General features: G+C 42.5%; 1 protein-coding gene across 1 annotated transcript in view; it reads left to right on the top strand.

Annotated features, from left to right (window-relative positions):
• Positions 1 to 2,746: 2,746 nt before the first annotated feature.
• LOC311106995 (atypical kinase COQ8A, mitochondrial-like) overlaps positions 2,747 to 18,403 on the top strand; it is a 43,564-nt gene continuing 27,907 nt past the window's right edge. The window contains exons 1-2 of the mRNA XM_084149423.1: positions 2,747 to 2,829; positions 17,045 to 17,227. Of these exons, the coding sequence (XP_084005549.1) occupies positions 17,063 to 17,227 (165 nt within the window). The 5' untranslated portion in view covers positions 2,747 to 2,829; positions 17,045 to 17,062. The remainder of the gene's footprint in view (positions 2,830 to 17,044; positions 17,228 to 18,403) is intronic.

Below are 18,403 nucleotides of genomic sequence, written 5' to 3'. Positions count from 1 at the left end.
TTATTAACAAAATCAGACCATACATTCATTATTCTACATTACTGTCCTGTAGGCAAGTTGTTAAAAAAAAAATTCTCACAATTCTTATTAGAGTAATTTATAATTTATGTATCATTTATGTTACTCAATATGATATCAATAACCATTTGAACCTTTTTGGAAGCCTTTGTAGTACCATACAATGAGCATTGTGCACAATGAGTGTGAAACAGATCTCTGTAAAATTCACAAACTAACTTATCTATTTCATAAATTCAATCAGTCATTTGCTGTAAAGCAGTCATTACTCACCCATTAAAATTCTACCTCATGATTTTGTAGATCAGCGGATAAACCAATGACCAATGACCATTTAGTATAAGGGAGGGAAGTGTGTCAGCTGGCAGACTAAACTGGATGGAAAATACAATGCTGGTGGCCTTTCTGATTTGAATGAGCCTGGTTGCCTGATAGGTGGTATGAAAATTAACTTTCCAGTCCCTTGAGATTTCAGACCAGGTTAGGTCATTGTGGCCGTCAAATGAAAATGATTGCCTCATGTTTGACAATTTTAGTGTCATCAGCATTAAACAATGTCTGTTAATGCACAATGTCCAGCGTGCAGCCCCACACACTCAGACACTTTTATGAAGTTAGTAAGGAGAGAAGATTTACACAAACTTTAGACACATAGTCACAGATCTACTGTGGTGTATATTTCAGTGAAACAGCATAATAATAGTAGTCTCTGTTGCTAAGACAGAAAGATTGTATTAAAACACAGCACATAAACACTGGATTTTTTTTTCTTCATGTAAATGTTTGCATATGTACCTGTGTGTGAGTGTGTGTGTGTGTGTGTGTGTGTGTGTTTGGTTTTACTATCCTTGAGACCAGAAGTCCTCACAAGGATAGTAAAACAAGGAAACATTTGGACAAGTGGGGACATTTCGCCAGTTGCCACAAGGAAAAAACTATTTTATTCTTAGGGGTTAGGTTTATGGTTAGGGTTACAATTAGGGTTAGGTTAAGGGTTCGGTTTGGGGTTAGGGGTTAAGGAAAATAGGATTTTGAATGGGAATCAATTGATTGGTCCCCACAAGGATAGTACAACAAACATGTGTGTGTGTGTGTGTGTGTGTGTGTGTGTGTGTGTGTGTGTGTGTGTGTGTGTGTGTGTAACCTCAGTGTTCCCTACAACTGAGTCTGTGTCATGTTTACCTTACAAGTAGTCAGAAATTAACTGTATAATGTGTGTGTCTGTCATACACGGATATCAACATCATGAGTACTTTCTATGCCCTATAAGGATGGGGATCATGAGGTGAACTTTGAGACAATAGCCCTGTGTGTCAATAAAGACCAATCACATGGAAAAACTATGGCTGCGAGGCACTACCCAGATCTGTTGTTCACTGAGGTAGAAAGAAAAATCTATATCCATCCCTGACCTATGCAGATGTTGGTGGATATCATTTGTCAAATGTCAGGTAAAGTGCACTGTGCATGGTCTCTCATTTAAGTCTCTTTTTATCAATAAATGTAATGGAGGGTGACTTTATCGAGTAAAGACATTAGATGCCAGGAGAGGGCCTGTGATTTCATTTCTCAACTACCTGACTGATAACCATATTGATCATAGGAAATTATTTCAATCAACAGAATATTGTTAATGAAGCTGTTATGGCTACATGTAAAAAAAAGATACAGATGATGCAACACTATAAATAGACTACATACAAATATGAACTGAATGAGAAGTGAGGTCAAATAAATGAAAAAGTGTAGTTCATAAATTCTCCAACAGTCCTTTCTCTCTCGACTATATTTTCCACAGGTGATGTAATTTGCAAGTCACATACGCCATCGCGTGACTGATATTGGTACAGCAAATGTGTAAACGTTTTTATAAGAGGATAACTTGAGAAAAAACACTAGTAGGTGGTGGTAAATATTCACATAAAACACCTGTCTTTTTACAAGTATTTTTTTAAATCACTAACCAACCAGATATATAATGTGATGGTCTACTACGATATTTCTGTAATATAACTAATAAAAGCAACTGATCATCTTTACATTTCAGTCATTTAGCAGACGCTCTTATCCAGAGCGACTTACAGTTAGTGCATTTTTCATACTGCCCCCCGTGGGAAACGATCCCACAACCCTCGCGTTGCAAGCGCCATGCTCAACCAACTGAGCTACATTTCGTTTGTGAACTAGGACTTTTTGATACATGATAGAGCAGGTCTAGCTATTGTTTTAAATATCACACTATTCAATATATATCACGTCATGGATTCTCATGTTTACAATGTTGTACATTGTTACAATGTAGCTTATTTATAAGGGGTCGTCACTAGTTACCACAGCCACAATCTCATAAACCCCGCCTATTTGTACAATTTCTCTTCTTAAAATGTTATTTTAAACATAACCTTAACCCTAACCTTACCCACACTGCTAACTTTATGCCCAACCCTAATCTTAAATGAAGACCAAAAAGCACATTTTTGTTTTCATACATTTTTACGATAGAGCCAATTTTGAGTTTGTGGCTGTGCTATCTAGTGGAAAACACAGCTAAGACCGCCCTTATAACAGGAATCTGACTATTCATTGGAGAGTACACACTTTTCTTTGAAGATTGACCAATGAGGGATGAGTATTCAGCCACCACCTCTCCAGAACAGACCGCCTCTCTCAGTACACGACCAATAGAAGATGTTCAAGGGCAGGGTAAAAGGACCTTGACAATCACGGTTTAGAGTTGGTAAACATCGTTGACCTCATGGTGGGGGACGAGGCTGCATTGAAAATACATCCAGACGTTCGTAATTACTGGGGGTAAGGTTTTTTCTTTCTTTCTATGACAAGTAGCTATAGTGCTTGGAATAATGGAATAAATACATATAGCTTCTCCCTGGTTTGACAATTTGGACATTGCATTGGCGAAAAAACACATCTCATCTGCCTTAAAACGTGACCTAGCTAAGCTATGGCTAACGTTAATGTTATCAGAGTAACTAGCTGGATAGCTTATCCGAATGTCAGTGAATACATGTCTGAAAATTGTAGCTAGCTAGTTAGTTTACTGACATTGCACTGAGATATTTAATGCAAATCGGACGAAATGCAAACACTTTATCTGGCGGCCTCACCTGCTTAAACGATGTATTTTGTTTGCCCAGACTCAGCCATGATGCACTATAAATCTTACAAAATACAACATGTCATGTGCATGCATGGTCTGCTAGCTGGTGTGAAATTTAGCCGACAATAGCTAATTCATAAGTGCTAATTTTCCTACATGCATTTACATCAGCTTGTAGAAGCGAAAGACGTCTCTATTTTGGAAAAAGTAACTAGGCAGAGTAATTCTGAGCATGAAGAAGAATAATTTCTTTAAAAGTAATTTCCTCTCAATCTTAAATAAGCATGCCCCTTTCAAAAAATACAAAACTAAGAACAGATATAGCCCCTGGTTCTCCTCAGACTTGACTGCCCTTGACCAGCACAAAAACATCCTGTGGCGTACTGCATTAGCATCGAACTTTTCAGGGAAGTTAGGAACCAATATACACAAGCAGTTAGGAAAGCAAAGGCTAGCTTTTTTAAACAGAAATTTGCATCCTGTAGCACTAACTCCAAAAAGTTTTGGGACACTGGTCCTCTGTAGCTCAGCTGGTAGAGCACGGCGCTTGTAACGCCAAGGTAGTGGGTTCGATCCCCGGGACCACCCATACACAAAAAAAATGTATGCACGCATTACTGTAAGTCGCTTAGGATAAAAGCGTCTGCTAAATGGCATATTATTTATTATTAAATCCATGGAGAATAAGAGCACCTCCTCCCAGCTGGCCACTGCACTGAGGCGAGGAAACACTATGCCCACCGATAAATCTACAATAATTGAGAATTTCAACAAGCATTTTGCAACGGCTGGCCATGCTTTCCACCTGGCTACAACTACCCCGGCCTCCAAATCAAATCAAATTTTATTGGCCAAATACAACAGGTGCAGACATTACAGTGAAATGCTTACTTACAGCCCTTAACCAACAGTGCATTTATTTTTAATAAAAAAGTAAAATAAAACAACAACAAAAAAGTGTTGAGAAAAAAAGAGCAGAAGTAAAATAAAATAACAGTAGGGAGGCTATATATACAGGGGGGTACCGGTGCAGAGTCAATGTGCGGGGGCACCGGCTAGTTGAGGTAGTTGAAGTAATATGTACATGTGGGTAGAGTTAAAGTGACTATGCATAAATAATTAACAGAGTAGCAGCAGCGTAAAAAGATGGGGTGGTGGGGCAGTGCAAATAGTCTGGGTAGCCATGCTTAGCTGTTCAGGAGTCTTATGGCTTGGGGGTAGAAGCTGTTGAGAAGTCTTTTGGACCTAGACTTGGCACTCCGGTACCGCTTGCCGTGCGGTAGCAGAGAGAACAGTCTATGACTAGGGTGGCTGGAGTCTTTGACAATTTTGAGGACCTTCCTCTGACACCGCCTGGTATAGAGGTCCTGGATGGCAGGAAGCTTGGCCCCAGTGATGTACTGGGCCGTACGCACTACCCTCTGTAGTGCCTTGCGGTCGGAGGCCAAGCAGTTGCCATACCAGGCGGTGATGCAACCAGTCAGGATGCTCTCGATGGTGCAGCTGTATAATTTTTTGAGGATCTGAGGACCCATGCCAAATCTTTTCAGTCTCCTGAGGGGGAATAGGCTTTGTCGTGCCCGCTTCACGACTGTCTTGGTATGTTTGGACCATGATAGTTTGTTGGTGATGTGGACACCAAGGAACTTGAAGCTCTCAACCTGTTCCACTACAGCCCCGTCGATGAGAATGGGGGCGTGCTCAGTCCTCTTTTTTTTTTTTCCTGTAGTCCACAATCATCTCCTTTGTCTTGGTCACGTTGAGGGAGAGGTTGTTATCCTGGCACCACACGGCCAGGTCTCTGACCTCCTCCCTATAGGCTGTCTCATCGTTGTCGGTGATCAGGCCTACCACTGTTGTGTCGTCTGCAAACTTAATGATGGTGTTGGAGTCGTGCCTGGCCATGCAGTCATGGGTGAACAGGGAGTACAGGAGGGGACTGAGCACGCACCTCTGAGGGGCCCCCGTGTTGAGGATCAGTGTGGCAGATGTGTTGTTACCTACCCTTACCACCTGGGGGCAGCCCGTCAGGAAGTCCAGGATCCAGTTGCAGAGGGAGGTGTTTAGTCCCAGGATCCTTAGCTTAGTGATGAGCTTTGAGGGAACTATGGTGTTGAATGCTGAGCTGTAGTCAATGAATAGCATTCTCACGTAGGTGTTCCTCTTGTCCAGGTGGGAAAGGGCAGTGTGGAGTGCAATAGAGATTGCATCATCTGTGGATCTGTTGGAGCGGTATGCAAATTGGAGTGGGTCTAGGGTTTCTGGGATAATGGTGTTGATGTGAGCCATGATCAGCCTTTCAAAGCACTTCATGGCTACAGACGTCAGTGCCACGTGTCGGCAGAGCTAGGCAGCACGTGGGTTCCTAGAATGGCAGGAACAATAGGAAAATTGTGATGACTTTTTCCACATTTTGTTACGTTACAGCCTTATTCTAAAATGGATTAAATACATTGTGTTTCTCATCAATCTTCACACAATAACCCATAATGACAAAGTGAAAACATGTTTTTAGAAATGTTACGTAAGTATTCAGACCCTTTGCTATGAGACTCGAAATTGAGCTCAGGTGCATCCTGTTTCCACTGATCATCCTTGATGTTTCTACAACTTGATTGGAGTCCACCTGTGGTGAATTCAATTGATTGGATATGATTTGGAAAAGCACACACCTGTCTATATAAGGTCCCACAGTTGACAGTGCATGTCTGAGCAAAAACCAAGCCATGAGGTCGAAGGAATTGTCCGTAGAGCTCCAATACAGGATTGTGTCGAGGCACAGATCTGGGGAAGGGTACCAAAAAATGGAACACGGTGGCCTCCATCATTCTTTATTAACCTCTTAAGGATCAGACCCTTTTTTCAATTTTCACCTAAAATTACATAACCAAATCTAACTGCCTGTAGCTCAGGACCTGAAGCAAGGATTTGCATATTCTTGATACCATTTGAAAGGAAACACTTCAAAGTTTGTGGAAATGTAAAATTAATGTAGGAGAATAACACATTAGATCTGGTAAAAGATAATACAAACCAAAAAACATGTGTTTTCTATGTCTTTTTCTGTTCCATCATCTTTGAAATGCAAGAGAAAGGCCATAATATCATATAGGAGTTTAGACGGAATTTGGATTTTGGCCACCAGATGGCAGCAGTGTGTGCAAAGTTTCAGACTGATCCGGTGAAGCATTGCAATACTGCACAATATTTTGTATCAAGTCTGGCCAAATGTGCCGAATTGGTCAATTGATACATTTTCATGTACATAACTATAGAGAACATACAGAAATGATATGGTAATACAAAATTAAAGTTTACACAATCCCAGGAATCTCATAGATGAATTATTAGCTTATACACTAACTTTCACACATCTAGATAGCGGGCGGAGTGGGTGTGGAGCCAGAGATGGCAGGGGTTCAAACTGTTGAACCCAGTTCCTACATTTGAAAATAAAATTGATTTTATAAAACAAAACTATGCTACATTTTCTCTGGGACCCCCAGGATGACAAATCAGAGCGACATTACTGAAAGTACACTACCGTTCAGAATTTTGGGGTCACTTAGAAATGTCCTTGTTTTCGAAAGAAAAGCAATTTTCATGCCCATTTAAAATAACATTTATCAGAAATACAGTGTAGACATTGTTAATGTTGTAAATGGCTATTCTAGCTGGAAACGGCTGAATAAAAAAAATATAAAAAATTAATGGAATATCTACATAGGCGTACAGAGGCCCATTATCAGCAACCATCAGTCCTGTGTTCCAATGGCACGTTGTGTTTGCTAATCCAAGTTTATCATTTTAAAAGGCTAATTGATCATTAGAAAACCCTTTTGCAATTATGTTAGCACAGCTGAAAACTGTTGTGCTGATTAAAGAAGCAATACAACTGGCCTTCTTGAGACTAGTTGAGTATCTGGAGCATCAGCAATTGTGGGTTCGATCACAGGCTCAAAATGGCCAGAAACAAATAACTTTCTTCTGAAACTCGTCAGTCTATTTTTGTTCTGAGAAATGAAGGCTATTCCATGCGAGAAATTGCCAAGAAACTGAAGATCTCGTACAACGCGGTGTACTACTCCCTTCACAGAACAGCGCAAACTGGCTCTAACCAGAATAGAAAGAGGAGTGGGAGGCCCCGGTGCACAGCTGAGCAAGAGGACAAATACATTAGTGCAGGGTTCTGACAAAATGAGATTTTCTTCCAGAAAATCACATTGTAGGATTTTTAATGAATTTATTTGCAAATTATGGTGGAAAATAAGTATTTGGTCAATAACAAAAGTTTCTCAATACTTTGTTATATACCCTTTGTTGGCAATGACACAGGTCAAACGTTTTCTGTAAGTCTTCACAAGGTTTTCACACACTGTTGCTGGTATTTTGGCCCATTCCTCCATGCAGATCTCCTCTAGAGCAGTGATGTTTTGGGGCTGTCGCTGGGCAACACGGACTTTCAACTCCCTCCAAAGATGTTCTATGGGGTTGAGATCTGGAGACTGGCTAGGCCACTCCAGGACCTTGAAATGCTTCTTACGAAGCCACTCCTTCGTTGCCCGGGCGGTGTGTTTGGGATCATTGTCATGCTGAAAGACCCAGCCACGTTTCATCTTCAATGCCCTTGCTGATGGAAGGAGGTTTTCACTCAAAATCTCACAGTACATGTCCCTTTGCAGAAAAACAGCCCCAAAGCATGATGTTTCCACCCCCATGCTTCACAGTAGGTATGGTGTTCTTTGGATGCAACTTAGCATTCTTTGTCCTCCAAACACGACGAGTTGAGTTTTTACCAAAAAGTTATATTTTGGTTTGATCTGACCATATGACATTCTCCCAATCCTCTTCTGGATCATCCAAATGCACTCTAGCAAACTTCAGACGGGCCTGGACATGTACTGGCTTAAGCAGGGGGACACGTCTGGCACTGCAGGATTTGAGTCCCTGGCGGCGTAGTGTGTTACTGATGGTAGGCTTTGTTACTTTGGTCCCAGCTCTCTGCAGGTCATTCACTAGGTCCCCCGTGTGGTTCTGGGATTTTTGCTCACCGTTCTTGTGATCATTTTGACCCCACGGGGTGAGATCTTGCGTGGAGCCCCAGATCGAGGGAGATTATCAGTGGTCTTGTATGTCTTCCATTTCCTAATAATTGCTCCCACAGTTGATTTCTTCAAACCAAGCTGCTTACCTATTGCAGATTCAGTCTTCCCAGCCTGGTGCAGGTCTACAATTTTGTTTCTGGTGTCCTTTGACAGCTCTTTGGTCTTGGCCATAGTGGAGTTTGGAGTGTGACTGTTTGAGGTTGTGGACAGGTGTCTTTTATACTGATAACAAGTTCAAACAGGTGCCATTAATACAGGTAACGAGTGGAGGACAGAGGAGCCTCTTAAAGAAGAAGTTACAGGTCTGTGAGAGCCAGAAATCTTGCTTGTTTGTAGGTGACCAAATACTTATTTTCCACCATAATTTGCAAATAAATTCATTAAAAATCCTACAATGTGATTTTCTGGATTTTTTTTCCTCAATTTGTCTGTCATAGTTGACGTGTACCTATGATGAAAATTACAGGCCTCTCTCATCTTTTTAAGTGGGAGAACTTGCACAATTGGTGGCTGACTAAATACTTTTTTCCCCCACTGTATGGGTTTTTCTTTGCAACTTATTTCTAAGTGAGCCCAAACTTTTGAACGGTAGTGTAAGTACATTATATACCTTCAGAGGTGAATGTAGCAAACCAGTTGCCATGATAAAAGTTTTCTGTTGTTGTGCACTCTCCTCAAACAACAGCATGGTATTTTATCACTGTAATAGCTACTGTAAATTGGACAGTGCAGTTAGATTAACAATAATTTAAGCTTTCTGCCCATTTAAGACAAGCCTATGTCCTGGAAAATTTGCTGTTGCTTACAACATCCTTCTAGTCACATTAGCGCATGTTAGCAACAACCGTCCCGGTATAGGGACACCGATCCTGTAGTGGTTTTAAATGGAAGAAGTTTGGAACCACCAAGACTCTTCCTAGAGCTGGCCACCAGCCAAACTGAGCAATCGCAGGAGAAGTGCCTTGGTCAGGGAGGTGATCAAGAACCTGATGGTCACTCTGACAGAACTCCAGAGTTCCTCTATGGAGATGGGAGATCCTTCCAGAAGGACAACCATCTCTGCAGCACTCCACCAATCAGGCCTTTATGGTAGAGGGGCCAGATGGAAGCCACTCTTCAGTAAAAGGCACACTACTGCCCACTTGGAGTTTGCCAAAAGGCACCTAAAGGACTCTGACCATGAGAAACAAGATTCTCTGGTGTGATGCAACCAAGATTGAACTTTTGGCCTGAATAACGTCTGGAGGAAACCAGGCACCATCCCTACGGTGAAGCCTGGTGGTGGTGGCAGCATCATGCTCTGGGGATGTTTTTCAGCGACGGACTGGGAGACTAGTCAGGATCGAGGGAAAGATGAACGGAGCAAAGTACAATCAAATGTATTTATAAAGCCCTTAGAGAGAGAGAGAGAGAGAACCCTAGGCACACAGCTACGACAACGCAGGAGTGGCTTTGGGACAAGTCTCTGAATGTCCTTGAGTGGCCCAGCCAGAGCCCGGACTTGAACCCGATCTGACATCTCTCCACAGACCTGAAAATAGCTGTGCAGCTACGCTCCCCATCCAACCTGACAGAGCTTGAGAGGATCTGCAGAAAAGAATGGGAGAAACTCCCCAAATACAGGTGTGCCAAGCATGTAGCGTCATACCCAAGAAGAATCAAGGCTGTAATCGCTGCCAAAGGTGCTTCAACAAGGTACTGAGTAAAGGGTCTGAATACTTTTTTTTATAAATGTGCAACATTTTCCAAAAACCAGTTTTTGCATTGTCATTATTGGGTATTGTATGTAGATTGATGAGGGGGAAAAAAACAATATAATCATTTTTAGAATAAGGCTGTAACGTAACAAAATGTGGAAAAAGGTATGGGGTCTGAATACTTTCTGAATGCACTGTATAAACAGTTATCAACCAGAGGAAGAGAACATATGTGGGCACGTTTTCCAAACCACACGCAACATTTGCTGTAGGGTGCCACGCGTGATGGCAGCATCCTGGAAAGACACTTGACCAGCTGGTGTGAGGAAGTAGTCCTTGAGGTTGTTGCGCACGTCTATAGCAACTCTGGTTGCCCTGTCTGCCAACATGTTTCTTGGGTCCAGGAAGCTGGTGTCCACTTGTACCATCTTTCTCCACTATCCTGGACGCAGGTCCCCAGTAGGTGTGGGGTGGATGTACCGTGTTGATGACTCTGTGTTGTCAGTGTCTGTGGTGCAAAGGTAATTGTGGAGGGCCACGCAGGCCTAGGGCTGTTGCGGTGACCGTATTACCGCCACACCGGCGGTCACGAGTCATGAAGGCAGTCAAATTCCACGTGACTGTTTAGACACAGTAATTAGACTTCTCTAAGCTCTGATGCTGCTGATGGTCATTAGTAGCCTACCAAACTTGCTAACTGCCTGGGACTCAGCACTCTATTTTTCCCTCTAATCACTCTGACATCAATGCAAATGTATTCGAAAATCTAAGCAAACACTTCATGAGAGCTCATGTTGCGCAACGTTTCAATAGGATATGCAATTCGCGCGAGAACAGATAAATGCACATTTGTAATAAAAGCATTACATGCATAATTGCATTTGCTGTCACTTTTGATAATGGTGTTTGCCACTAATGGAACTTTTGTGCTTATAACCTACTACAATGTGTCCATTGCTGCGCTTATAAAGTGAAGAAATAGCCTAATAGTTTATCAACATTTTAAGTTAAACATTCTGATCTTTTGCATTAGCCACATTGTGTAAAAACGTTTTTGGGATGCTAGTGGTTGTATTCATTTGGGATCTATCGCATCCCACAACTGTCCCAGACTGTTTGGAATATTTATTTCTCGCACAGAATAGAATAGGTTGACCTTTGTATTATGGGGGATAGAAGATTGACATAGGCTAGTGCTTTTGCTGTTCGTTAGGCCTACTCATCTTGTTTGCTGACGAAAAGTAAAAGTTATTCCAATATCTTCAATATACACCTCGGAATTGGATAAGGACGTGTGCAGTTGCGTCCCCGATGGGTCTGTCTTCACTTGTAGCCTGTGAGAAAGGCCCGATCACGTGATGGAGCGCGCAGCACTCAGGGAGAAAGGCACAACTGCCACTGGCCGCAAAAGGCTTGGATTTTTTTTAGGGGGAATTACGGCCACACAAACGGCATGCCGCTGTGAAATTCTAGGCAGTATCAAGTGCTTGTCAAATTGTGAATGAGTGACTGATGGTGTGTACAGCCTGCGCAAAAAACAAAGCCGAGCTCATGCCTTTCAAGCGACTTAAAAAAAAATCATCATTAGTCTTATCATGCAGCCTTACAATGTATTAAAAATTAAAACGTATAGCCCAATGTTTGTAGAACAACTAAAGTTACATTAATAACTCTAAATTAAGCATATAGTAATACCTATTTCTTTGGTAACCGCTCAACACAGAATAGCCGCATGTGCGCACTCCCTCAAATCGTTTGGAGAAAATATCCTTTCTATTTTATTCAGCTTTATTCAATTGTATTCTTCATACTATAAAATAATGCCACAGAATTCTAAGGAAATCTTGTCTGCTAAATGAACTAGTGTAGCCCACAGCCATTTGGCATAGCCAGATCAGGACCTAACATAAGGACAATTCATGGATATATTGTGAAGGTGTAGGCTATATTGCATGGATTTATTAGACTTTTTAAATGTAGATGTTCCAAAGGTCAGCATCAGTGGCTTGTAGACTATTTGTGGAAGCCAGCAGATGCTAAATGTGTTTATGTTAATTAAAGGTAAATTACCGTGAAACCGACAGTTATTTGCTTGACAATCACCGGCTGACGGAATTTTGTGACTGCCACAGCCCTATACAGGCCTACATAATGGTCTCACCATTCTCTGAGGCAACCTCAAGGGCTCGTTCCAGGATCCTCCATCTTAAAGCAAGGATCCCAAAGCAGTTCTCTGAAATTCTTCTGGCTCTTGAGTGGTGGTAGTTGTAGATCTTCTTGGTGTCATCAAGGCCAGAATAACCTTTTTTTGAATAGAATAAGCATTTCCATTCATATTGAACAGGAACATGAAGGCTATCAAACGTGTACTGTAACAACTGTGTAGCCTATGCTTTGACATAGGCCCCCATCCTCTTACTGAGATGCCAGATCACTTTTTTATGTGAGGCATATAATTACGTCTATATTGGTATCATTTTCACGTCCCATTTATTTAATGTATCTTACCTGGATATGGTTGCATCAGGTTTACCATCAGAGAGAATGCATCGTCTTCCACAAAGACATGGTTTCTGTGTTTGGGTCCCTGGCAAGCACTCTGGCCATGGTACCGGCAGCTGGCCTGCATTGAGTTGGGAGCTGAACTTGCTTCGTGAGAAGATTCCCGCATCTCCCTCCCGACCATATGCGCCCACCTCCTTCATGGAGAAGTCCATTTTGCCACGGAGGGATAAGCAACAAAATCATCCTTCAGGACATGCCAGATAGCGTGGCACACTTCTGTGATTCTTATCTTATAACTCGCAGCGATAATTTACTGTGTGCTTCCACTCACCAAAAACCGAAAGGGTCACAGGCAGCCTTTTTCCAGCACTTACCGGCAAGCTGTGAGTTCTCTCATGCAAGATGTGAGGTGCCAACATCCGAAAGTATTGAAAATGTCTTTCCTCGTCAATGCTTCACATAGGTTGGACAAGAGAAGTGTATTCTCCATTGTCCCTTCTTGTAGTGATCAGTGGACGAACTTGCCATTTTCTCAGTAAAAAAAAAAAATCTGAGTAGTAAGAGCAGTTCACGCTCTAGCAATTGCAATTCATAGAGACATGTTTGCTTCTGTGGCTAAAAAAGTAGCGTCATAAAGCATAGAACACCAGACTAGCCTGACAAGTAGTGTCATAAAGCATAGATCACCAGACTAGCCTGACATCTAGCTAGCTAGTATTTGTAAACTCGTCGCTAGCTAGAGTAAAAAAAGAGTGCCTTGCACTCTCTTACTTGGTAAGCTATTCTGGCTAACTAAGCCCCCTAGCTTCTGTCTGGCCACTCTCCCATAAAGCCCAGATTGGTGAAGTGCTATAGAGACTGTTGTCCTTCTGGCAGGTTCTCCCATCTCAGCCAAGGAACTATGTAGTTCTGTCAGTGGTCTTTGGGTTCTTGGTCACCTCCCTGACCAAGGTCCTTCTTGCCCAGTTGCTCAGTTTGGTCGGACGGACAGCTCTAGGCAGAGTCAGGGTTGTTCCATATTTGTTCAATTTCCCAGTGATGGAGGCCATTGGGCTCTTGGAAACTTTAAACACTCTAGAAATTGTTTTATACCCTTTCCCAGATATATGCTTCATCACAATTCTATCTCGGAGATCTACGGACAGTTTCTTGGACTTCATGGTATAGTTTCTGCTCTGACATGCACTGTCAACTGTGGGACCTTTATATAGACAGGCGTTTCTTTCTAAATCATATCCAACCAATTGAATTGGCCACAGGTGTACTCCAATCATGTTGTAGTCACATCTCAAGAATGATCAAAGTAAATTGGATGCACCTGAGCTCAATTTGGAGTGTCATAGCAAAGGGGTGTGAATACTTATGTAAAATTATTTTTCTGTATTTCATTTTAAATAAATGTGCAAACATTTCTTACCCATGTTTTCACTTTCTCATTATGGGGTATTGTGTGTAGATGGGTGATGGAAAATATATATTTAATCAATTTTGAATTCGGGCTGTAACACAACAAAATGTTGAATACAGTGAGGGGAAAAAATATTTGATCCCCTGCTGATTTTGTACGTTTGCCCACTGACAAAGAAATGAACAGTCTATAATTTTAATGGTAGGTTTATTTGAACAGTGAGAGACGGAACAAAAAAATCCAGAAATACGCATGTCAAAAATGTTATAAATTGATTTGCATTTTAATGAGGGAAATAAGTATTTGACCCCCTCTCAATCAGAAAGATTTCTGGCTCCCAGGTGTCTTTTATACAGGTAATGAGCTGAGATTAGGAGCACACTCTTAAAGGGAGTGCTCCTAATATCAGTTTGTTACCTGTATAAAAGACACCTGTCCACAGAAGCAATCAATCAATCAGATTCCAAACTCTCCACCCTGGCCAAGACCAAAGAGCTCTCCAAGACAAGGCTGGAATGGGCTACAAGACCATCGCCAACCAGCTTGGTGAGAAGGTGACAACAGTTGGTGCGATTATTCGCAAATGGAAGAAACACAAAAGAACTGTCAATCTCCCTCGGCCTGGGGCTCCGTGCAAGATCTCACCTTGTGGAGTTGCAATGATCATGAGAACGGTGAGGAATCAGCCCAGAACTACACGGGAGGATATTGTCAATGATCTCAAGGCAGCTGGGACCATAGTCACCAAGAAAACAATTGGTAACACACTACGCCGTGAAGGACTGAAATCCTGCAGCGCCCGCAAGGTCCCCCTGCTCAAGAAAGCACATATACAGGGCCGTCTGAAGTTTGCCAATGAACATCTGAATGATTCAGAGGAGAACTGGGTGAAAGTCAACTCGCCGTGTTTGGAGGAGGAGGAATGCTGCCTATGACCCCAAGAACACCATCCCCACCGTCAAACATGGAGGTGGAAACATTATGCTTTGGGGGTGTTTTTCTGCTAAGGGGACAGGACATCTTCACCGCATCAAAGGGACGATGGACGGGGCCATGTACCATCAAATCTTGGGTGAGAACCACCTCCCCTCAGCCAGCGTATTGAAAATGCGTCGTGGATGGGTATTCCAGCATGACAATGACCCAAAACACACGGCCAAGGCAACAAAGGAGTGGCTCAAGAAGAAGCACATTAAGGTCCTGGAGTGGCCTAGCCAGTCTCCAGACCTTAATCCCATAGAAAATCTGTGGAGGGAGCTGAAGGTTTGAGTTGCCAAACGTCAGCCTCAACCTTAATGACTTAGAGAAGATCTGCAAAGAGGAGTGGGACAAAATCCCTCCTGAGATGTGTGCAAACCTGGTGGCCAACTACAAGACACGTCTGACCTCTGTGATTGCCAACAAGGGTTTTGCCACCAAATACTAAGTCATGTTTTGCAGAGTGGTCAAATGCTTATTTCCCTCATTAAAATGCAAATCAATTTATAACATTTTTGACATGCGTTTTTCTGGATTTTTTTGTTGTTGTTCTGTCTCTCACTGTTCAAATAAACCTACCATTTAAAATTATAGACTGATAATCTCTTTGTCAGTGGGCAAACGTACAAAATCAGCAGGGGATCAAATACTTTTTTTCCCTCACTGTAAGTCAAGGGGTATTAATACTTTCTGGAGGCACTGTGTATGTGTTTTGTGTGTGTGATTGAGCGTGTGAGTGCAGGGGGAGTCTGGCTGGCTAGTATGCAGTAGTTACTCAGTTGCCAAATAAATGAGGCAACGTTACGGTGACCTTGTTTCAAGATTTGATTTGAAGTCTCAGGGAGTGAGGGCGTCCTTGAAATTAAAATGTTTTCTCTATTATATGAAGAACCATTTGATCCATGGCTATGTGACATGACTTACTGATTTCTATGCACCCTGATTTGTAAAGAGAATATCAGACCCATAAATGGTGTCTGGAAAGAAGGCTATAAGCAAGATATCGTTGCTTGATGATTTGATTTCACCACCAGCTATGAATAACCATACAAGCCATTGACTAACATTAAGTCATGCTGTTTTTTTTTCAGGGGACCTTGTTGTTTCCTCAGTGAGTAAGCAGCCTGCTTGGTTCCCAACTACCTCAGAACACAGGCCAATTCTAAAGCCCTCTGAGTCTCAGGATGGCCAAGCTGTCACCAAGCACAAACAATCCTTCCTTTGACTAGCTTAACTCTTCTGTTCACTAAATCCTATGTATTTGGTATTTTATTAGGATCCCCATTAGCTGTTGCAAAAGCAGCAGCTACTCTTCCTGGGGTCCACACAAAACATGAAACATGGCATAATACAGAACATTTAAGGAACTGCTCAAGGACAGAACTACATACATTTGATTTGATTTTGATAGTGTTTGGTTAAGGCCAGCCCAGTTATGTCAGCAATGAGATTTGAAAAGGGCAGATAATCTAGTTGTAAAGCCACATTTCAGTGGCCTTTCTCTATCACTCACTGATGAAAGAAACTTGTGAGTATGACCATGCATTATAGCAAAAAATAACTGACCACCAGTGGATACTATCAAAGTCCTGCACTGCGAGCCAGGCAAGGGTACTTTCCATGCCAATCCTTCCCATTTCCTTCCAGAGAATATTTAGTAAAGTAGAGACATGCTTGTGTTTGTTGTAACGTAACACCTTTAATTCCCGGTGTAGCCCAGGTGTTGGCAGTCATTACTTAAAGGTTTGTCCCCTGGTCTCAGAGTGAAAACATGTTTAACCTTTGCAAGCTTGTCTTGGCCGTGGTAAGCCTTGATAACAGCTGTGTTTTTCTGTCTGCCCGACCAGGAACTCTAGTTGTTGACTGACTGCAGTGCTGAGTGGATAGCTGGCCAATAGCCTGCAATACTTAAACCTCAGCCAGTGGCCTATAGTGTTGTGACTTTCACATTCTCCAATAGGCCATTCGTGACTGTACACAATTCTTATTTGACCCGTATTTCCTTTCCCTTTGTCAAACTGTTACATTCACTATTGAATTGACATTCATTGTTATGAAGTTTTGTCTTAGATTATACACAAAGAGTTACAGCACGACTAGGCCTACTTTCAGTACATCTAGCCTCAGACTATGTTGTATGTACACACTGTCGACTTTGGTATGTAACTCCAACCTAAACAAAAAAAAAATGATTCTTTCCACATTTCTGTTCTAGGTGTGAGGGAGACCCATCATGGCAGGTGACATGATGTTGGTGATGCTTGGCTTGACCAAGCTGAGCCAGGCGGTAATAGAGACTCAGGCCAACACACTGCGTATTGGAGGAGCCCAGGCCATGGCCCAGAGCATGCAGATGACTGCAGAGCAGAGCCTGGTAGTAGCCATGCAGAAGATGCAGGTGGGTAAAGCAGGAGATGAACAGGGCTCTTCTATGGGGGTAGTGGACAACCATGTGAGCAAAGTCAGGCACTAGACCTGGGCTACTATCTCAGAAGGGTCTCTTGTCACCCATTCTGATCGCTTCACACTTCTGTAGATCAAAGTAGTAGTAGTAAAAAGGCATTGGGTTTCAAGTGTAGGGTTGTAAAACATGATCTCTCATGAGTCTCATATCATGTATGCAAGGTATTGTTACATTGATTGTCTTTTTCAATGTCAGACAACACCACCTCCAATGGCCAGATCTAAAATGGATGACAGAGCGTTACATTTACATTTAAGTCACTTAGCAGACGCTCTTATCCAGAGCGACTTACAAATTGGTGCATTCAACTTAGGATAGCCAGTGGGACAACCACATCTTGATCACAGTAAGTACACTTCTTCAAACAAGCAGCTGTGAGCAAAGTCAGTGCAATCAGGGACAACTACATCTCGATCACAATAAGTACATTTCTTTAAACAAGTCAGTGCTAGCAGGTGAAATAAGTCAGGTGTTAGTTTAGACAAAATACAGTGGTAGTAAAGGGGGGGTAGAAGGATTACTATTATACTATTCGAGGTATTCCTTAAAGAGGTAGGGTTTCAAGTGTCTCTGGAAGGTGGTCAGTGATTCCGCTGTCCTGGCGTCGTGGGGGAGCTTGTTCCACCATTGGGGTGCCAGAGCAGTGAATAGCTTTGACTGGGCTGAGCGGGAACTGTGCTTCCGTAGAGGTAGGGAGACTAGCAGGCCAGAGGTGGATGAACGTAGTGCCCTCGTTTGGTTGTAGGGTCTGATCCGAGCCTGAAGGTAAGGAGGTGCCGTTCCCCTCACAGCTCCGTAGGCAAGCACCATGGTTTTGTAGTAGATGCGAGCTTCAACTGGAAGCCAGTGGAGTGTGCAGAGGAGGGGGGTGACATGAGAGAACTTGGGAAGGTTCAACACCAGACGGGCTGCAGCATTCTGGATAAGTTGCAGGGGTTTAATGGCACAGGCAGGGAGCCCAGCCAACAGCGAGTTGCAGTAATCCAGACGGGAGATGACAAGTGCCTGGATTAGGACCTGTGCCGCTTTCTGTGTAAGGTAGGGTCGTACTCTGCAAATGTTGTACAGCATGAACCTACAGGATCGGGTCACCGCTTTGATGTTAGCAGA

Source organism: Coregonus lavaretus (genome assembly GCF_964263955.1).
Source record: "Coregonus lavaretus genome assembly, chromosome: 31".
In the NCBI taxonomy this organism is placed as follows: domain Eukaryota; kingdom Metazoa; phylum Chordata; class Actinopteri; order Salmoniformes; family Salmonidae; genus Coregonus; species Coregonus lavaretus.
This window is presented reverse-complemented; position numbering and strand designations above follow the sequence as displayed.